Source organism: Hemiscyllium ocellatum, chromosome 4 (genome assembly GCF_020745735.1).
Source record: "Hemiscyllium ocellatum isolate sHemOce1 chromosome 4, sHemOce1.pat.X.cur, whole genome shotgun sequence".
Classification (NCBI taxonomy): domain Eukaryota; kingdom Metazoa; phylum Chordata; class Chondrichthyes; order Orectolobiformes; family Hemiscylliidae; genus Hemiscyllium; species Hemiscyllium ocellatum.
The window spans coordinates 9,867,180-9,890,019 of record NC_083404.1 but is presented as its reverse complement, the minus strand read 5'-3'; the positions used below and the strand labels follow the sequence as shown (position 1 = coordinate 9,890,019).

The following is a 22,840-nucleotide window of genomic DNA, read 5'->3' as shown; positions in this document are numbered from 1 at the left end:
ATCTCTCTGTCTCAATTTATTGAATTTATGTCATCCTTTCACTTGCTATTCAGCTGTTGACATTTTACCCACATCTTCATATGTAGATTTGCACAAATATTCCCTTAGAATCTATGAACTAAAATAAAAGAAAAATTCACAATAATGAAAATAAGCAATAAATCTAGGCCCAGAAAGTTGGCAAGAATTGCACTTCTCCAACTCTGGCAAACTGCCCATCCAGAGAATGTACATTAAATAACCGAAAAACTGACCGATACTGTTTCACATAGATCTCCAATCAATAGGAGATCAGCAAAACCTCCATGGAATTAAGAGTCTCATGATGACCATGAATCCATTGTTGATTGTTGGAAAACCCATCTGGTTTACTAATGTCCTTTAGGGAAAGAAGCTGCCATCCTTACCTGGTCTAGCCTACGTGTGACTGCAGACCCACAGCAATGTGGTAGACTCTTAAGTGCCCTCTAGACAATTAGGGATGCCAATAAATGCTGGCCTAGCCAACGATGTCCACATCCTGTGAATGAGTAAAGAAAAACAATCCTAAGACTTGCGATTTGACTGCTTTTTTTCCACATACCCTGGGCTTGGACCATTTTAAGTCTTGTCACCGTGCGAGAGATACAGGATAGAAAGCAGAGGAGAGACTTACAGAATGCGGAAAAGGTGCAAGGTAACTATTCTGATGGAAGTTGATGAGAAAGTGTGCTACTGTATGACGACAAAAATGGAAAGGGACAAGAGTAATTGAAGTAGGACAGAAATAGGAGTGTATTTTTCTACTTGAGCAGTAATATGGCATGCCTATCAGTACACAGGTAGATTATAAACAGGAAAACCAAATTATTTGTAATTCATCCATTCACATTCTAGTAATGTAAACTTAATTGTTATTTCAACAAGATGTTGTTAGGCAAAGTGATTTGTCACCTTCTTCCTTCAACCCATTGTGTATCCATTGAGATTGAACTCAATTCCATGTCTAGAGCCATTAAATTACATTCCATCATTCACAGACAATATTAAAGTATCAAGGTGACAGAAGTATATATTGTACACTGCTAATTAAAAATAGCAATAGAAATTAATACAAGTTCTGTTTGATCAAAATTCCTTTTGATAAAGCTTTCCTCACATTCTATTTTCTGCTTATTGTTAATTATGATGAATTGTTTACAGTTAATTCGCTGAATATTTTGAACTTTCATTTATTTCTATGCAAATTCACATTTTTAATATATATCGATTTTAACAATTGTTGTAGCTTTCTTGATTGTAATTTTACAAGTATTCCATTGATCAAGATGCTTCAATATCTTGAGCAATATCTTCGATACCTGAGAAATGCCTTGCTTAGCACTCTGCTCTTGTTATTCTTAAGTCGCAAATGTTGGGTCTGTTCATAATTAATGTTTTCCAATTGGTTTCATCCCTCTCATGCAATGCCAGAGTTACTATTATAAAGCATTGCAGAGAGGAATATAATTTAACAAATGGGCAGCTATTATTAAAATCTAAATGAAAATAAGAGTTATGGTTGGAGATTTTGCACAGTACTGAACTTCATCCTATTACAAAAGAAGGAAGGCTGCAATCAATAGACAATAGACAATAGGTGCAGGAGTAGGCCAATCTGCCCTTCGAGCCTGCACCACCATTCAATATAATCATGGCTGATCATCCTTAATCAGTATCCTGTTCCTGCCTTACCTCCATAACCCTTGATTCCACAATCCTTGAGAGCTCTATCCAACTCTTTCTAAAATGAATCCAGAGACTGGGCCTCCACTGCCCTCTGGGGCATAGCATTCCACACAGCCACCACTCTTTGGGTGAAGAAGTTTCTCCTCATCTCTGTCCTAAATGGTCTACCCCGTATTTTTAAGCTGTGTTCTCTGGTTCGACACTCACCCATCATGTTTCCTGCCTCCAGCGTGTCCAATCCTTTAATAATCTTATGTCTCAATCAGATCCCCTCTCAGTCTTCTAAACTCAAGGGTATACAAGCCCAGTCGCTCCAGTCTTTCAGTGTAAGGTAATCCCGCCATTCCAGGAATTGACCTCGTGAACCTACGCTGCACTCCCTCAATAGCCAGAATGTCTTTCCTCAAATTTGGAGACCAGAACTGCACACATTAGGTGTGGTCTCACCTAATGTGTCTGGTAGTGAACATTTGTTTAAGTTTATTTAGTTTCAAAAAGGTCAAAAAGAAACCAAACCAGATTGTGTGAGATTGTACTTTCAACCATCGCCCCCATCCTGATCACAATTTCACATATTTCAAAGATGGAAGCTAACATTGGACTGAATTTTCATTGTAAGACATTTGCAGAAACATGCTTGGCTTGTGTTTGATTTAAAAACAATTCAGCATAATTTTAGCCTTTATGAACTGTTTATATTAGTTTTTTAAAAAAAAGGTAAAATGAAATCAAAACTTAGGAAGCATTGTTAATATATAGACCAAAATTTTAAAGAACAAAACATTGAACTGCAGATGCTGGAAATCTGGAACAAAAACAGGAGAGCAGGAGCACCTGTGAAGAGAAATCAGAGTTAACATTTTGAATGATAGAGTCATACAGCACAGAAACAGACCCTTCGATCTAACCAGTCCATGCCAAACATAATCCCATACTGAATCAGTCCTGCCCACCTGCTCCTGACCCATATTTTTGTATCTATCCAAATATATCTTAAACATTGCAATTTTACCCATATCCACCACTTCCTCAGGAAGTTCTTTCCATACTCGAACCACCCTCTGTGTAAAAAACTTGCTCTTCATGTATTTAAATCTCTCTCCTCTCACCTTAAAAATGTGCCTTCTAATCTTAAAATCTCACATCCTAGGGAAATGACAACTACCATTAACTCTATCTATACCTCTCATGATTTCATAAACTTCCATCAAATTCATTGAGCCTTCTTCAGAACTGATTGCATCAAGGAGAAAGTGATATTTCTGTTGATGACAGAGGGGTGGGGGAAGGAGTGAGTGCACCTGTGGAGATGGTGCACAGAAAGAGAGAGAAAAAAGTGCGGGCAGGAAAAGGGATGTTTAATAGTAAGCCAGAGAAGGGGGAAAGTTAGATAGGTGATAACTGGGGACTATGGGTGAGTGAAAATGGGCCAGCTGTGCTGAAAGCAACCCATATCATGATGGGATGTAGGGTATGGAAGTGGATAAAAGACATGGAAGGGTGCATTCAGACAATTATTAAATTCAATATCAAATCCTGAAGGTTGTACGGTTCCCACATGGAAACTAAAATAATTTAAAAACCATTCAGTGCTAATGTGGTTAGGAAAGTCCTCCAAGGATTCATGTGAGTCTGAAGAAAACAAAATACACTAGCTGCATTCCATACAGTTTGGAACACGATCCAAACCTGATATACATTGTAAAAACTGAAAGAACTGTGGATGCCGTAAATCAGAGAAAAGAGATGCAGAAATTGCTGGATAAGTTCAGCCGGTCTGGCAGCATCTGTGGAGAGAAATCAGAGTTAACGTTTCTGGTCCAATGACCCTTGGATTCTGGATGGGGGTAGTTTCAATGTCCATGACCAAAAGTGGCTTGGCAGCAGCATAATCGAATGAGCTGGTCGGATCCTGAAGGATATAGCTGCTCAACTGGGTTGGCAGCAGGTAGTGAAGGAACCAAAAAGAGAGAAAAACATACTTGACCCCATCCTTACCAATCTGCCTGCTGCAGATGTATCTGTCCATAACAGTAATGGCACAGTGATAGAGTCATCAAAACAGCATGGAAACAGACCCTTCAGTCCAATTCGTCCATGACAACCAGATATCCGAAATTCATCTAGTCCCATTTGCCAGCATTTGGCCCATATCCTTCTAAACCCTTCCTATTTATATACCCATTCAGGTGCCTTTTAAATTTTGCAATTGTACCAGCCTCCACCACTTTCTCAGGCAACTCATTCCATATATGCACCATCCTCTGCGTGAAAAAGTTGACCCTTAGCTTCCTTTTAAATCTTTCCCCCTCACCTTAAACCTATGCCCTCTAGTTTTGGACTCCCACCCCAGGGAAAAGACCTTGTCTATTTACCCTATCCGTACTCGTTGTGATTTTATAAACCTCTATAAAGTCACCCCTCAGCTACAGGGAAAACAGCCCCAGCCTATTCAGCCACTCCCTATAGCTCAAACTCTCCAAACCTGGCAGCATTTTCGTCAAAATATTTTTGAACTTTTCAAGTTTCACAACATCCTTCCTATAGCAGGGAGACCAGAAATGCATGCAGTATCCCAAAAGTGACCAAAGTAATGTCCTGTACAGTCACAATAATACTAGACTAGACTAGACTACTTACAGTGTGGAAACAGGCCCTTCGGCCCAACAAGTCCACACCGACCCGCCGAAGCGCAACCCACCCATACCCCTACATATACCCCTTACCTAACACCACGGGCAATTTAGCATAGCCAATTCACCTGACCCGCACATCTTTGGACTGTGGGAGGAAACCGGAGCAAACCCACGCAGACACGGGGAGAATGTGCAAATTCCACACAGTCAGTCGCCTGTGTCGGGAATTGAACCCGGGTCTCAGGCGCTGTGAGGCAGCAGTGCTAACCCACTGTGCCACCATGCCGCCAACTCCTATACAGAATGCTCTGACCAATAAAGGAAAGCTTATCAAACTCCTTCACTAGTCTATCTACCTTTGAATCCACTTTCATGGAACTATGAACCTGCACTCCAAGGTCCCTTTATTCAACAGCACCCCCAGGACCTTACCATTAAGTGTATAAGTTCTGCTCTAATTTGCTTTACCAAAATGCAGCACCTCGCATCTATCTAAACTCCATCAGCCACTCCTCAGCTCATTAGCCCATCTAATCAAGATCCTGTTGTGCTCTGAGGTAACCTTCTTAGCTGTCCACTGCACATTCAATTTTGGTGTCATCTGCAAACTTATTAATCATACCTATGTTCACATCCAAATAATCCTTGTGGGGACAAAGTCCCACATTCACACTTGGAATAGTTTTCATCATGTGTGGCAATATCACTGTGCTAAATGGGACAGACTTGGAACAGATCTAGCAACACAAGACTGGGCATCCATGAAGCACTGTGGGCCATCGACAGCAGAATTGCAATAAAACAAGAAAATTGACAATCAATACACAGGAGAATAGGAGAACAGTGGAACTTTAAATCCAGAAATAACTGGATTACCACTATACGAACACTATCTATTTGATACACAGGAAACAACAATGTTTAATTTCAGACTCTTTAATCAGAATTTCTACCCTCCGGGTCCCAATATGTTTTCACCACCCGCCTTCCCTCCCTGCTAACTGGGTTGGAGCTTTGGGGTCTTGGGAGTTTCTGCTATTCACTGAGAAAAGGCAGTTTTGAAGTGCGCCTTGTTGTTGATGTTCTTGCTGTTGGTTCTTTTGGATCAGAACAGGGTGTGTCTGGAAGCTCTTGTTCAGGTGAGGCTCTTGGTTTGGCTTCCCTGTTCTTGGTTCTCATTTCGGTACATGTGGTTCTTAGTTCTGAAACTGCTTTTTGGGGTGGAAGCGTCTGGGGAAGCTGTCCATGCAGAAGTTTGTTGTTGCAAAGGTCATACCCTGGTGAGATCAGGACTGGCAGCTATATCTTGATGTTCTCTTCTGAAATTAACTGGTTAGAATATGGGTGACTGGGTTTTGATCGAGGTTGAATGTCAAGTATCTCTGTAGGCCCCATACTGTCTGCACTAAGTAGCCCAAGGTGTAAAAACAGTCTCAGGTTAGGCTCTGTTGGTGTCGGTTGATTGTTCTTTTAGAGAGGTGATGTAGATTGGGATTCCTTGCTGAACAATAGTCCCAGAGAGCACTCTCCATTCTGCTGGTTGAGTTGTGTGTTCGTGCAGAACTCAGTCCAGCTGTCTCCTTTTTCTGTTAAAAGTTTTGAAGAGTCCAGGGTTTTGTCCAGTATTTTAGATATTGGGGATTTTTGTTCAATCGTATGGAGTGCTGGAAGGTAACCCAGGAGAACACCAGGCATACCTAGAAATGAGGTGTCAACTCGGTGAAGCTACCAAACAGGATTACTATTAGCATATGCAAAACGTCATTGATAGAGCTAAGCAATCCCACAACAAACTGATTAGATCTGTCCTGCCATATTCAGGTGTGATCAGAGGAAGACGATTAAACAACTCACTGGAAGAGAAGGCTGCACAAATATCCCCATCTTCAATGGTGGAGGAGTCCAGCATTTCCCTTCAAAAGACAAGGCTGAAACTTTTGCATCAATCTTCAGCTAGAAGTACCGAGTGGATGATCCACCTCAGCCTCCTGCAGTGGGGTCCCCAGCATTGCAGATGCCAGTCTTCAGCCAATTCAAATCATTGCACATGATTTCAAGAAATAATTGGAAACACTGGATACCGCAAAGGCTACAGGCCCTGCCAACATCCTGCAATTGTACTGAACCTTTATGCTGCACAACTAGCCATACCATAAGCCAAGTTGTTCCAGTACAGTTACAACACTGGCATTTACCCAACAGTGTGGAAAATTGCCCAGGTATGTCCTGCGGACAAAAAAGCCCAATCACCTACCACCCCACTAGTCTACTCTCAGTTATCGGTAAAGTGATAGAAGTTGTCATCAACAGTGCTATCAAGCAGCACCTGCTCAGTGACATCCAATTTAGGTTTCGCCAGGGGCACTCAGCTTCTGATCTCATTAAAGCCTTAGTGCAAACATGGGCAAAAGAGCTGAATTCCAGAGGTGAGATGAGAGTGACAGGTCTTGACCTCAAGACTGCATTTGATTGAGTTTGACTATAAGAAGCCTGAGCAAAACTGGAGGCAGTAGGTTTCATGGGGCAAACTCTCTGCTAGTTGGAATCATACCTGGCACAAAGGAAGATTGTTGTGGTTGCTGGAGGTCAGACATCTCAGCGTCAGGACATCTCTACAGATATTCCTTAAGGCTATGTCTTTGCCCCAACCATGTCCAGCTGCTTCATCAATGACTTACCCTCCATCACAAGGTTAGAAGTGGGGATGTTTGCTGATGACTACACAGTATTCAGCACCATTTGCAACCTCTCAGATACTGAGCCAGTCCATATCCAAATGAAACAAGACTTGAACAATATCCAGGCAGCATCCAAGGAACAGGAAATTCGACGTTTCGGGCATAAGCCCTTCATCAGGCTTTTGCCCGAAACGTCGAATTTCCTGTTCCTTGGATGCTGCCTGACCTCCTGCGCTTTTCCAGCAACACATTTTCAGCTCTGATCTCCAACATCTGCAGACCTCACTTTCTCCTTGGACAATATCCAGGCTTGAGCTGAAAAATAGCAAGTAACATTAGCGCCACACAAATGCCAGGCAATGACCAACTGCAACAAGACACAATCTAACCACCATCTTTAAACATTCAATCACCAAACCCCCCATTATCAATATTCTGGGGGTTACCATCAACCAGAAGCTCAACTGAAATTGCCGTTTGAGTGGAAACTTTAAATACTGCAGCAAGTGACTCACCTCCTGACTCCCCAAAACCTGTCCACCACCTACAATGTACAAGTTAGGAGTGTGATGAAATACTTACCACTTGCTTGGATGAGTGCAGTTTCAACAACTCAAGAAGCTTTAAACCAAGACAAAGCAGCCCATTTAAGTGGCACCACTTCCACAAGCATCCACTCCTTCCACCACGGACATTCAGTAATAGTGGTGTGCACTATCTACGAGACACACTGCAGAAATTCACCAAAGATCCTCAGCCAGCATCTCCCAAACAGATGACCACGTCCAAATAGAAAGACACCACCACCTTCAAGATCCCCTCCCCTCCCCGTGGCACTCACCATCCTGATTGAAAGTATATTACTGTTCCTTTACTTTCTCTGGGTCAAAATCATACTATTCCCTCCATAATTGTTCGTCTACTTACAACACAAGGACTGCAGCAGTTCAAGAAGGCAACTCACCACCACTTTTTTGAGGGCAACTGGGAACAGACAATAAATGCCAGTCACACCCACCTCTTGAGTGATTAGTTATCTATATTATCCAGCCCCAGCCCTTTCCAGTTCACTGCAGGAAAACTTCTCTGAACATCAAAAGCCTGTAGGTGTGTGTGTGTGGGAGAGAGAGAGAGGGAGAAACAGACAGAGTTGGTAAGGTTTACTGTTTGTTCAAAGTTAAAAATCTCATAACACCAAGTTATAGTCCAACAGGTTTATTTGGAAGCACAACTTTTGGAGTGCTGCTCCTTTGTCGGATAGGATCATAGGACACAGAATTTATAGTCAAAGAACAAAGTGTCACACAACTGATGCAGAGTATTGAACAAACCTAGATTGCTGTTAAGTCTTTAATCATTTAGAATGGGGATGCAGGTTTTGATTGATTAATATGTAAATCCAAGAACTTATTTCAAGTCACGATCCCAACTTAAGGCTTTATCAGTAGATAAATAAAAGACATCTCAGCTCACACAATGCATTAAAGGTGTGAAGTTAAGGTTGGGACATAGACTCTGAGTCAGACTGGTTCAATTTCCAAAGTAGGAATTTATAAAATGTGACATTGGAAGCGCTCTGAAAGCAAGTGCTTCCAAATAAACCTGTTGGACTATAACCTGCTGTTGTGTGAGTTTTAACTTTACTGTCTGCTGTAATAGCAAGGACACGCAGGAAAGTACCGACCAAGGTCTCTCAGGGGCGCTGTAGTGGGAGGCCACATCGCGCTGGGCCTGGGGGGAGGGGGATGGTGGGGCGGGGCTAGCCAGGGCTCCAGCTCCTGTCGACGTGGTGCCGGCTCGGGGCGCCTTTGCCGAGCGGAGCTGAAACTCGCGGCTGTTGCTGCTATGGGGCTGCGTAAGAAAAACAAGACACCGCCGGTGCTCAGCCATGAATTTATCATCCAGAACCACGCCGACATCGTGTCCTGTGTCGCCATGGTCTTCTTGCTCGGGCTTATGTTCGAGGTGAGCGGGGTCTGAGCCCCAGCCCGAGCTCGGGGCTGGGCCGGTGATGAGCGGAGCGAGGTTCTCACCGGGGGTACATGGCATTCGGCCTCGGCTAACCTTATCGTCTTTATCAGGGGGCTATCGCGAAGCACCCGAGGGCTTGGAGCCGTTCGGAGGAGACCGGGCCGCTGCAGTGGGGCGCTCTGGGAGTTGTAGTCCTTTTGTGATGTCAGAGACTGGTAGTGGGGAGACTGCGGACTACAGCACCCAGAATGCAGTGCGCGGTGTGAGCTTCCCAGGGGAGGGGCGAGGGGCTCAGTCTTGACCATGACTAGATTGGGTTGACGTGTCCAATTCTGTGCAGTTCTGCTGCTGCTGCTTTATCTTCACTCATCGTTGATATAGTCACTTTGTAGATTATCTGAATCTGTGCACTTTCTGCTCTTGTTTTAAACTCAGGAAGCATTTATAAAATTTGTTTTCATTAGACCAGTGCTGAAGAAGCTCAGCCAGTCTGGCAGGGTCTGTGGAGAGAGAAAGTTAACGTTTTGAGTCAAATATGACCTCAGAACTGGGTAAAAGGGTGGATACTTAATATTTGAACCAGATTGGTTGTGTCTCGAGCTAAGTTAGCGAGCCCTTGTGCTTGTCATAACTTTTTATTTCCATCTGTTTGTTCCACTTAGCAATGCTGTGGAGAAAATTAAAAATCCAACAACACCAAGTTATAGTTCAACAGGTTTATTTGGAAGTAAAAGCTTTCAGAGCGCTGCTGCTTCGTCAGCTAGTGAAGTAATCTGATTCGCAGTGGCTGTGGATAAGACAATTTGGAGAGGGAGTGGTAAGGGGAATTGAAATGGGTGGTGACTGGGAGGTCAGGCTGACCCTCACTACCTCACCACTCTGCTCCTCTTCCCCTGTAACCTTTTCTCTCTCCCTGCCCTTATCCACAGCTTCCCCTACACCCACCTCTATCCCTGAAGAAGGGTTATACCTGAAACATTGACTTCTCCACCTCCTGATGCTGCCTGGCTTGCTGTGTTCTTCCAGCCTCTTGCTTGTCTATTCACTAAACATGGCTGACCTTTGGCTTCAAGTCCACTTTCCCATCTGTTCCACAAATTCCTTGATTCCCTGAGAAATATCTTCCGTATATCAGAATTTTTCTTTCTTTTAAGTTTAAAATTAAAATTGCATTCCTGAACCTACCACGTTGCGATTATACTCACCCTGAAGGAAGCCTGCAATTACCAGTATTGGACAACAGGGGTATAATTAAACTTTAAATGTTGACAGACAATTTCTATTATAAATTTGGCTGTAAGGATTTTAATTTTTGCAATTAAGAGCAGCAATTTTTGTTTTAAAATAGTGGTCTAAATTTATTTGCGTACCTTGGTTTAATTATTCTCACCTTTTAAGCTCCTTCACCTGAAAACTACATTTAACTTTTGACATGAAAACCCATAAAAGATTCTGAACATTTTTCAGAAATGACTTGCATTATGTTTATATATCTCTTTAAACAAAGGTATATTCCATGTCAAATTCAAGTTCAATTTCTCCATTCAAAGCCTGCATTGAGTTTTTTTCCCAGCTTAGTTAGTATTTTCGCTCTGTTTCTAGTTGTTGAATTGGTTGATCACTGTTAGTCTTTACTAGTTTAATGTCCAAAACCTCAGAGCCTTTTACTAACATTTGTCTGACTTGAGTTCCAAGTCCATTGTCAATCCTGGAATTTTTTTTTAACTGTTTGAACTGGAGCTCAGTTTCCTCCATCAGACCCAGTCTGACGTCATTGTGTGATCATTAGTGCATTGTTCGTCCTTGTGTTCCTCACACTCTCCAAATCCTTTGGCCTGGAAGCCTACGCCATTGTCCTCTGCTGCTAACAACAGCAGTCCTGGAACATTAAATTAAAAACTGAAAGAACTGCAGTGCTGAAATTCAGGAACAAAAATAGAAATTGCTTGAAAAATTCATTCCAGTGTTCAGTTCTGAAGAAGGGGCACTGCACCCGAGACATTATGTATTTCTCTCCATAGGTGCTGCCGGACTTGCTGAATTTTTTTCAGCAATATCTGTTTTTGTTTGCCTTGGAACATTTCCTGGCTGTATCTTCTTCATTCTAGAGTAAAACTCTAACTTTATAATCTTCCAGTGGATGTTTTGGCAGTTGTCATTGTTGACCATTGCACTTCTACTACTTTTACATACTTACGAACTAAAAGATATTGTAGAATGTCATAATCCATGACCTACATTCAAAATTGCATTTGAATAACTGTCATTTATTCCACTGAAATTTATTCACTTTCCATATTTTAGAAACTTGGCACCCCCTATCTGAAAAGAATACCATTCATCCTTTTGTGTTTGCGAATTATTTCCCATCTCATCCTTTTTGCCTCTGATTCACTTTTACATGATATCACCTTGCCATGTCTCCCCTACTGTAGCACATTGCTTCAAGCCAGTATTCCACCCCACCTGAGCATTGAATCAACCCCATTAAATAGGAAATCCTCAATAACTATAATATTTTATCCCTTCTTGACCCTTTGAACATTTGATAAGTTTGACCATGCTATCCTATTTTGAGATCTCTCTTCCAGTGTCAAGTTTAGCAGGACTACTCTACTCAATTCTCCTCTTGGCTAGTTGATGGAAGACAGTTCATCTCCAGTTAATGATTTCTTATCCTGCCTCTTGCTGTGGAGTCACTTTGGGACCTATTGAAGAGCTTCCCAAACAATAGGTCATAACTCCTAGTAGGGTCGTCAACTGAAAAGGTTGGGATTGCATCGGCCTGAACTGAACTTCCAATTCATTCTTCCATCCATCCATTCTATTTTCTATCCCTAGCCAGTTCATTAAAAGTAACAACCCTGTCTTTTTTCCAGCCTTGTTGTTGCCAAAATACTTATCATTGCTTACTGTACTCCACAATCAATAGTTCTCATACTCTCCTGGCTGACTTCCATCCTCAGAAAGCCTCAAAACAATCCAAACTTTGCTGTCCAAATTCTGCTATCTGTATCTTATTCCACTTGATTCATCTTTTGCATTTTAACCTAGATTAGGTCACAGCAGTGCCTTGAGTTTAAAATTCTCACTATGTTTAAATTGCATCTGGAGCTATCTCTCCAATCTCTGTAACGTTTTCCAGTTCTTCAGCTCTCAGTCACTCCCACACATTCTCCACTACCTCAGATTCTTTCTGAGCAACATTTATCCAACATTTCTTTACCCCAGCGTCATTGGTAAATTGGGTGTCATAGTTTGACATTCCCTTCTTAAAGTCTCTATGTTTCTGTCCCTTTCCCTTTTAAGATGCCCACTGTTTGTCCAGGTTTTCAGTCACTACTCCTGTTATATGGTATTTATTTTTTTCAACTATTCCATTAGAACCACCCAGTGATATCTTTCTAATTCACAGTGCTGTGTAATTACAAATTGTTGTTCCTTCAGTATTAATAAAGTTAAAAATCACACAACAGCAGGTTATAGTCAAATAGGTTTATTTGGAAGCATGAGCTTTCAAAGCGCTGCTCCTTCACCAGGAAGGAGCAGTGATTCGACAGCTGGTACTTCCAATTAAACCTGTTGGACTATAACCTGGTGTTGTGTGATTTTTAACTTTGTACACCCCAGTCCAACACCAGCACCTCCAAATCAGCATTAATATCTCCCATATAGATTATTGCAAAAAAAAAGTACCTTTGTTCCTGACAATCATTTCCCCTGTTTTCTTGAAGATGTAGGATTTGGTTCCACACATCATAGTTATTGGTCACTAAGGTGAAATAACAAACTTCAGTTTATACAGTGTAGATCAGCAGTTGACTGTGGTGTCTAATTCTGACTGTATCTCTTGCCATGCTATGTATATTGGCAGATAGAGATCAGTGTAAGATTTGTGGAAGATTTTGTTCTCTCTTTGTTTAAAAAAAACACATCAAATGCTACCCTGATCAGATCATGATAAGCAATTTTTAACATGCTTCCTTCTAGCACTAAATCTGACCAAGACATAATTTTGTTTATTCACAGGCACCCATATAAATTGCTAAAAGAGTAACATTTTGCAGCCATTGTGGACAATAAATGATTTGACCACTGCACTGTTGATTAGAATTTCTGGAGGGAAAGGTTAAAACAGCCCAGGACCTACTTTGTGCACATTTTCTTGAAATTGATTCATTACCATTGAAAAAGGTCAATTGTTGCGTTTTTCCATCTGTTTGGTAGTTGAGGTTTGGGCTTGTTTTTTCTAATTATTAAAGTATCATTTTGATTGAAGATGACTGAGCTAAGATTTTAACTTTACTGTTTTGCAGATGACTGCTAAGATAGCTGTTGCTTTCGTCACTCTTCAATACAATGTTACATTGCCTGAAACAGGTATGGTTTCATATACTGTGTAAAATATATTTTCATATTTCATCATGCAGTACAGCCTTTAACCTAGTAAAATGTTCCATAGCACTTTATAAAATGCATGTGACAATGAATTACAAAGAAGGGGACATCAGAGCAGAGGTAGGTTTTAAAGATCATCTTAAAGGAGGGAAGTATAAGGATGGAAAGTTTTGGGAGGAAATTCCTGAGCTTAGGGCCTTAACAACTAAAGGTATCATAATTAATGGAACTTGGAGATTTACAGTGTTGAAAAAGTTTGGAGACAGAGAGGAGCAGTGCTGAAAAGTGATTTGAAAATAAAAATAAGTTTTTAAAATTAACTCATTGGGGGGGATTCAAGATGGCGGCGACCCGGCAAGTCTGAGTCTACAGTGCTCCTCCCAAGACTTGGGCAAAGTGGGTCACCCTCCACACTCAGCAAATCATTTAAAATAGTTTTTACTTAATGTAATTAGTTGTTTAGTATTGAATTTAAACAATTTAATCTCCAGTAAAAATTACTAAAAGGAAGGGAGCCCGCAGCTCTCAGCAAGCAGGGACCCCTCCCCCACCCTCTTCAGCTGCAACAGAGGCGTCCGCAGCCGCCCCAGGGGGCTTACCCACGGTGGCGAGCCTTGTGGAAATAATCTCCGAACTCGATGGGAAGATTGACGCTTTCATTGAAGAATCCCGAAGCCGATGGGACTCCCTTTCGGCCGCACTGCAAAAGCACGACCGAGACATCAAGGAAATTGAGCGCTGAGTCAGAGGGGCGGAGCTAAAGGCCGCGACCTCCAAAACTACAGCACAATCGGCTGTGGATCGGGTCCGGACTCTCGAACAGCAAGTCCAGACCTCGGAGAATCACAATGACGACCTCTAGAATCGAGGTCATCAAAAAAATATTCGTTTGCTGGGCCTTCCCGAGCGGGAAGAGGAAGGCCAGCTTACAGTGTTCCTTGAACAATGGCTCCCACAGCTTTTAAATCTGGCGGCTGGATCAGGCCAGGTAAGGGTGGAATGGGCCTACCGGGTTGCAGTACGCGGGCCCGGCTCAAACCAGCACCCCTGTCCGGCACTGTTCCAGTTGCAAAGCAACAAGGAGAGACAGATACTCTTAGAAACCTCCAGAAATCTTGGAAAAGATCCCCAAGCCATGATCTATAAAGGATCCAAGATCATGTTATTCCATGACTTTTCCCCAGCTCTGGTTCAAAAGAGGAAGGCATTCGATGAGGGGAAGAAGTGTTAAAGCGATGCTACGCTTTAACCATGAAGGTACTGTGTATAACTTCAGATCACCAGAAAAGGCCAAGGAATGTTTGGACTCTCTTAGATAAATTGTAAGAGTTCATTGATGTTGGTTTGCTTTCCCCCCACTCTGGTTTGCATCCCCCTTTTTAATATATTAATCCCCTTTTACCTTACTGTTTAATATTATCTTGGGGGGGGGGGGGGGGAGAGGGATTTATTTATTTGTTCTCTACTTAACGATTTTCTCCCCCTTTTTAAATTCTCTATAGGCCTGGGGGTATAATCAATGTTGGTGGGGGGAGGTGGTTACCTTATCCTATTTTATCTCTTTCTCTAGGAGCGGGGTTGCTTTCCCTTATTTTGTATTATTATATTTAATTATTACTTGTTGAGGCTATAATTTTAATAGTTACATATGTTTATACATGGTATTAACATTACCAAATAATCCAGGTGTTGGTGTTGGTGTGGGTGTGGAGGGGGGGTGGGGGGGTGGGTGGTGCTCACTGTTAACTCTAGCTCTGTACTATATTTGAATTTTCTTCATCCGATTGAGGAGCACCTGGGTCAAGGGTGGGGCGCTGGTTGGGAGAGGATACGATGGAAGTTTGAAAAGGAAGTGATACACCCTGGGAACAAGGTGGAAAATCTCCATTTAAATACGTTTTATATTTTTTATTTAGAAATAGTTTTTTATTTTACTGTTGTGAGTGTATTAGACTGCCTTAGTTTTTGTGAATTTTATATGCTCTGTGCTCGGGATGTTCTGGATAGTGTTTCCCCTCCCAAGGGGTCTAGGATTTGCCCGGACAATTATGGTTGATCAGTCGGTTAAGTGGTGCACCTGGAATGTCAAGGGGAGTAATTCACCAGTCAAAAGGAAGAAAATATTATCAAACCTCGAGAAAGAAAGGGTTGATATAGCTCTCCTACAGGAGGCACACTTATTGGATAAAGAACACTTGAAATTACAACAGGGTGGATTTGATCAGGCCATTTTTTCTTCTTTTAGCTCAAAAAGCAGAGGAGTTGTTATTCATATTTGGAAGAGTTTCCCTTGAAAAATCCCAAATCAGGTAAAAGACGAATCTGGACGATATTTTCTGATTAAAGCCCTTATAAATGGAGAGGAATATGGGATTTTAAATTTGTATTGCCCCCTGACACATCCTTTTAAATTTATAACGGAAGCCTTCTCAAAATTGATGGCTCTCGGTGCTCGTCATACAATTATAGAGGGAGACTTTAATTGTATTATGGATTCGGAAATAGATAGGATTCCCAAGAATACTGCAGAAGTATCTCCCAGATCTAGACAATTGGTGGATTTGAACAAAGAATTAGGACTAGTAGATGTATGGAGATGCCTTCATCCACAGGGCAGAGATTTTTCTTTTTACTCCAATCCACATAAATGTCATACCAGAATTGATATGTTTTTTGCCCCCTCGATTTTTTTAAAAATTCCATATCATCCTGTAAAATAGGCAGTATAGCAATTTCCAATCACTCTGCTGTACATATGGAAATCAAGGCGAGGAACAATGAGACATCCCCTGGCATTGGCGTATGGACCCCTTCCTGATGAAAGACAGTAAATTTGTAAAGTACTTCTCTCAAGAATTTAAAACGTTTTTAGAAATTAATTCAGGTACGGCTAGCAACCCGTCAATGATGTGGGAGACCATCAAAGCTTACGCGTGAGGTTTGTTCATCTCATACTCAGCGACCCAAAAAAAATTAAAGAGAGAACAACAGCATCTGCTCGAAGCTCATTTAAAAGCGGCTGAAACAGCATACACTGATAGACCTTCTATTATCAAATTGCAAAGGATTACGGCCCTTAGGACAGCTCTAAACACCACACTTACCCAAATGGCTAAGAGGGAAAAATTGTTTGCAAAACAAAGGTTATATGAATTTAGCAATAAACCTAGTAGATACTGAGCATTTCTTGCAAAGAAAAAGAAGGCCCCTCAAACTATCACATCCATCAAGGCAAGTATGGGTATTTTGACTCATGATCATAAAAGGATTAACGCAATGTTTAGAAAATTTTATTCTGGTTTCTATAAATCGCAGGATTGCGAAGATAGGACTAGGAGGATGCAGTCATTTTTTAAAAACTGGACCTATTCTGACGTAACTCTGGAACAGATATCGGTCTTGAATGTTCCCCTAACAATCCAAAAAATACTTGACGCAATCAGGGAACTTCAGAGCGATAAGGCACCTGGCCCAGATGACTTTCAAGCTGAATTCTATAAAGAATTTACAGGAATATTGGCTGGTCCACTTATGGACATGTATAACTATTCATACAGTCAGGGCTGTCACCCGCCTTCGTTGAAAGAGGCGAATATCTCTCTTATCCTTTACAAAAAGGAAAGGACCCAGAAGATTGCACGTCATACAGACCAATATCCTTGCTAAATGTAGATTTTAAAATCCTCTCTAAAACGTTAGCATTGAGGTTAGAAAGGGTATTGCCGCATATTATAAAGGAGGATCAGACAGGGTTTATTAAGGGCAATAGATCATCCAATAATGTCAGATGGGTTTTGAATGTGATTCAAGCCTGCCATCAGGGAAAGATACCAGGAGTAGTAGTCTCATTTGACGCGGAAAAGGCATTTGACAGGGTTGAATGGTCAAATTTGTTTTACACATTGGAAAGGTGTTTACCAAACGGGTCTCAACATTATATAGTAATCCCAAGGCAGTTGTGATTATCAATGGATTAGGCTCAGATAGCTTCAGTGTGGATAGGGGCTGCCGTCAGGGGTGTCCTCTCTCGCCATTGCTATTTACGCTAATAATTGAGCCGCTAGCAGAAGCTATACAGGCTGACCCTAATATAACGGCCCTGAGGATTGGTATAGGTAAACATAAAATTACCCTTTATTCAGATGATGTTCTTCTATTTCTCAATAATCCTTTGATGTCCGTGCCTCGCTTAATCCAAGTTATTAATACGTTTATCTTCAGGCTATAAAATTAATTTCTCAAAATTGGAGGCTATGCCAATGGGCAGCCTTGCTAGTATATCCCACTTTCCCTTTCGGTGGTCCTTGGAGGGTTTCTTATATTTAGGCATTTTTATTTCCCCAGTATTTGGTCAGTTATACAAGGCTAACTTTGTGCATTTACTGGAGACGATAAGGCAGGACCTCCAGCGATGGAGAGACCTTCAAATTCCCTGGCTGGGTAGAATAGCACTAATTAAAATTAACGTCCTGCCCCGTCTCCTATACCCTATGAGACTGCTTCCGGTGATGCTGCCGAGGCTGGCACTACGTAAATTATATGGCTGGTTGGGCTCCTTTATCTGGAATCATAGACAGCCCTAAGCTGAAAGAAGCAACAGCTTCCACAGGCAAGGGAGGATTGGATTTCCCAGATTTTAGGAAATATCAGTTAAGTTCCCTATTAAGTTACATAGCTGATTGGGTCTTGCCTGACCTGCAATCAATCTGGCTGTACATCGAGGCTTCTCAAGTAAAATGCCCACTTATTAACCTTTTATTTTCAGACGAGAGAAAAATCATTATGGACCACTGTAAAAATCCTATAATACTAAACATAATTAAAGCTTGGAATATAATGCGGCAAAATAAGGGCAACTCACATAAAACATCCCCCTATGCTCCGATAGTGGGAGCATGGGGATTTCAACTGGGGCTTACAAATACCACTTTCAAACTCTGGAGATCCAGGGGTATCTCCTGTTTAGGGGATCTGTTTAAAGAAGGGGTCCTGATGTATTTTGAACAGCTGCGTCAGAAATTTGGATTATCTAATGGAAACCTCTTTCGATACTTCCAAATTCGAGATTACATACAGAAGAAGACTACATTATTAGATAGTCTTCATAAATCAGATAGAGAACGTAGAGTATTATGGCCAATGGGGGTATTTTCCATCAGTAATATTTATCATTTATTACATGATGAAGTATTGGGAGATATGGACAATCTGCTTAAAACATGGGATCAGGATTTGGGACTAGAAATCTCTATAGAAACGTGGAATGATATTTGGGAAAACGCCAGAAGAATCACCTTCTGCAACAGAACTCGGGCCATTCAGCTGAAGATACTTAATAGGGCCCATATAGCACTGGATCGATTGGCAAAATTTAAGGCAGGAGCATCTCCAATGTGTCCCAGATGTAAAATAGAGGTGGGCACTCTTGTACATTGCTTATGGACCTGTTACAAGATCCGTAGATATTGGACTAAAGTAGCAAGTGCTCTGATAGAAATCTTAGGAACGGAAATTAGAGTGGACCCTGTATCTCTCCTTTTGGGCTTTTCGAACTTACTCTCCCTGGATATGCACGGGAAGAGATTATTTTTTATTCTGTCTGTGCAAGGAAAAATATTTTGGTAAACTGGGTGGCTGACAGCTCCCCTGGACTTTCAAATTGGCACAAATTAATTATGGAATGTATTCCTCTTAACTTTCTTACAAATATGGTGCACCAAAAGTCTGCATTATTCCATAAAATATGGCAGCCCTTCTTGAATTATATAAATACAGATATTTAGGCCATCCTAACAAGGGCTTTTATTTAATTGAGATGGCGAACCTGGCTGGTCCGGGGCCCCTTGGGAGAGGAATCCCACACGAATACGGGTTTTGTTACATTTGATGTCAATACATTCCGAGCATGTATCTCACTACCCAATTTCTGTATTATCCGTCGTTTTTTTTCTCTCTTATTTGAATAATGTAAGAGACTTAATTATACACTCTAGTTAGTTATAGGTTAGATTAGTAGTTGAGTTTTGTTTTTTCTTCTCTCGGTATTTTTCTTTTGTTAAATTTTGGTTATTATTTATTTAAGATTTAATTGTATATCAATGTTTATACTTGGGTTTTTTATTTTGTAAACTTGTAAAAATAAGTTAAATTTTCAATAAAAATATCTATTAAAAAAAATTAACTCATTGACAAGTGTGTATAAAAGTGCGAAGTGAATGGATCTTGCTGCGATGTTCAATAGGGGGGCAAATTTTGGATAACCTCAAGTTTATAGAGTCTGCAAAGCTAGCAGAGCTTTGAAATACTTGTATCTTGCAGCCTAAAAAGGGTTAAAGAGAGAATTGCTAATGTAAGCTACTAGTCTTCATATCAGAGTGTTTATGCATTTTAATTATGGAGTTTTCTTACCTGTTTTCTCCCTTCCCCCATCCTTTCTCAAAGCTATTGATTCATTGTTGATGTTTGGATGTTGGTTTCTACCTGTATTTTGCGCGCACAGATGGACAGTGAGCATTGGACCACTGTTTGACGGAGCTCCGGTGTAAATAAGAGAGCTGAGGTTTATCCCGGCAGCCACACACATGTATTCAGCAGGGATTGATAGAAGTCAGGAACTAGACACTTTGATTTTCTTTTTTGCCCTTTTTCCTAAGAGAACTTTAGCCAACTTGATCTCAACAATTTCAGCTAGACTTTGTGAATTAAATCAGCTTATCTCAACATGTTTTTAATTGAAATAAAGTTCCAAAGTGAAAAAAATGTTAATTATTGTTCTATATTAATATAACGTGAATTCGCTGTAACATGATTGATGAATTGGGATGCTGTTTGTAAAGTGTGATCTTTTAAAACGTGTGTTAGCTGTAATGTAACTATATTGCCAACAGTTTAAGCACTGTTTCTAAAGTGCGATTTTTCTAATAATGCGAGGTTGCACAAGAATGCAACCATCGTGTTATAGAAGATCTATCAGTAGATGTATATCTAAGTTTGATATCTCAATTATACTGCAGTTAATTTTTTGTAGTTTAATTTCTTTGAGTGTAATGTTAGTGGAAGGATTTCCCAATAGAAGATTGAAAAATCGGTATCCAATAGTATTAGCTTTCCACTTCATTATTTTTTCATTTCCCTTTTGATTTTCATTTTATACTTTTTATGCTTATACACATTCTTCATTTTTAATTGGTTTCTAACTTAACCTTATCCATGCATCTTAAAGCTTCTAGTTGTTTATGTTTAATGGAATATTCTGACCCTGGATGTTTACAACGTTTTTTAACTCCTTTCTTGCTCTACAGGTCAATCTACAGATTTCTCTTTTTTTATTTTAACTCACCTGAGTTAGCTTGCAGTTCACCTTTCTAAAATTTGCTCTAGTGCAATTGATTAGAGATAAAGGTTTGCCTCATGAGGAACAGTTGAACAGGTCTTTGCCTATATCCATTGGAGTTTAGAAGAATTAGGGGTGACCTTATTGAAACCTGGACTTGACAGCATGGTTGTTGGAAGAACGTTTCCCTGCGGGGGAGATGAGGAATAGAGGACACATCAAGGGGGTCTCCTGTTTAAAAGAGAGATTAGAAGATTTTTTTCTGAGGGTTTTTTAGCAGTGGAATTCTGATTATATCTAAGAGGTTGGGTCATTGAATACTTTGTGACTGAGTTAGATACTTGATGAATAAGGGCATCAGAGGGTATAAGGGGTATACCGGAAAATAGTTGAGGGCACAACTGGATCAGCTGTGATTGTATCAAAGATAAAGCGGGCTTAAAGGGCTAAATAGCTTGGTCCAAATCGTTTGTTTAAATAATGGAAAGCAGTAGACCCAGCATCGATCCTTTTGGCACAACAGGCCTCACAGGCCTCCAATTCAAAAAGCACCCCTCTATACTGTTCTCTATAGGAGAAAGTGAGGACTGCAGATGCTGGAGATCAGAGCCGAAAATGTGTTGCTGGAAAAGCGCAGCATCCAAGGAGCATGAGAATTGACGTTTCGGGCGTGAGCCCTTCTTCAGGAATGGCCTGAAGAAGGGCTCATGCCTGAAACGTCGATTCTCCTGCTCCTTGGATGCTGCTGACCTGCTGCGATTTTCCAGCAACACATTTTCAGTACTGTTCTCTATACCCTACCTTCAAGCCAATTTTGTACCCAATTGACTAGTTCACCAGATCCCATGTAATCTAACCTTACTAACTAATCTATCATGTGGTACCTTGTCAAACGCTTTGCTTAAGTCCATATAGATGACGTTTATCATTCTGCCTTCATTAATCATCTTTGCCACCTCTTTAGGAAGCTCAATTTTATTGAAACAAGGACTGTATGTTCTTTCTATCTGCAAAGAACAGGTCCCATATATACGTATATGTAGCTTCTAGTATATGAGGGTATTAGTGACAATCTGAAAATGGCTGTCAGTATAATTATTGGTAAACAGCGTGTGTGAATGAATTAACTTTACCCGTTACCCACCATTATGACAGAACTTACCCTTCAAGGTAATCTTTGGACACAAAATGGCGACTTTTCAAGACTACAAGGCATGGCCCGAGGTCTATTCGTGAACTTGCGTGATATATTATTACAATAGTGATGATTGATAATTTTAAAACATGATTTTGCAACTCTTGTCTGTTAAGCTGTAGATTTTCTTTTCTTTCTTTCCAGAATTTGCATATTTTAAAGTAATCAGGGATGGACCTAATATGCTTTATTTTTCATATAAATTTGAGACTTGAGTATCAATAAATCGTGAATTCTGTGTTTAATTTCTTAGGTGAAAAGATGGATCAAGTTATTCTTTATCATTATGGCTTTAAGGACTTGGCTACAATTTTCTTTTACACATTGGTTGCTATCATTCTGCATGCCATCTTGCAAGAGTATGTGCTTGATGTGAGTATAGTTATGTTTTTCACATCTCTGAATTGATGCATATTTTACAGATATAAAATGACCATGAATTTCCATTTCAGAAAATCAACAGGCGAATGCACTTTTCAAAAACAAAGCACAGTAAATTCAATGAATCAGGACAACTCAGCGCCTTTTACTTGGCTTCTTTTGTCTGGGGAGCATTTATTCTAGCCTCGGTATGTATAGCATTTATTTTCTGGTTATTAGTTTTACTAAACAGAATTAATTTCTACACTGGACTAAGCAATCACTTTTTCTTATAGGAAAATTATGCATCAAATCCTACTAATTTATGGGAAAGCTATCCACACACATTGATGCCGTGAGTACTTTTTAAAATCCTATAAATGGAAGGAACACAAGTTGAAAAATGTCAGTGCCACATTCAAGATTAGTCTCTTAAAAATAGTTTATTTTTGTTTTGTTTTAAACTACCCCTTCCAGCATTGACTTATACTGGTGTATGGAGAATGCTGATTGTGCTCTTAGGCTATGCTGAGGGGTATATGGCTTGGAGAATTGAAGCTAG

The 22,840-nt window shown here is 40.6% G+C and overlaps 1 protein-coding gene across 1 annotated transcript in view; it reads left to right on the top strand.

The window, feature by feature from the left end:
• Positions 1–8,778: 8,778 nt before the first annotated feature.
• Positions 8,779–22,840, top strand: part of tram1 (translocation associated membrane protein 1) — a 38,176-nt gene continuing 24,114 nt past the window's right edge. The window contains exons 1-5 of the mRNA XM_060822737.1: positions 8,779–8,986; positions 13,309–13,372; positions 22,172–22,290; positions 22,371–22,487; positions 22,575–22,633. Of these exons, the coding sequence (XP_060678720.1) occupies positions 8,867–8,986; positions 13,309–13,372; positions 22,172–22,290; positions 22,371–22,487; positions 22,575–22,633 (479 nt within the window). The 5' untranslated portion in view covers positions 8,779–8,866. The remainder of the gene's footprint in view (positions 8,987–13,308; positions 13,373–22,171; positions 22,291–22,370; positions 22,488–22,574; positions 22,634–22,840) is intronic.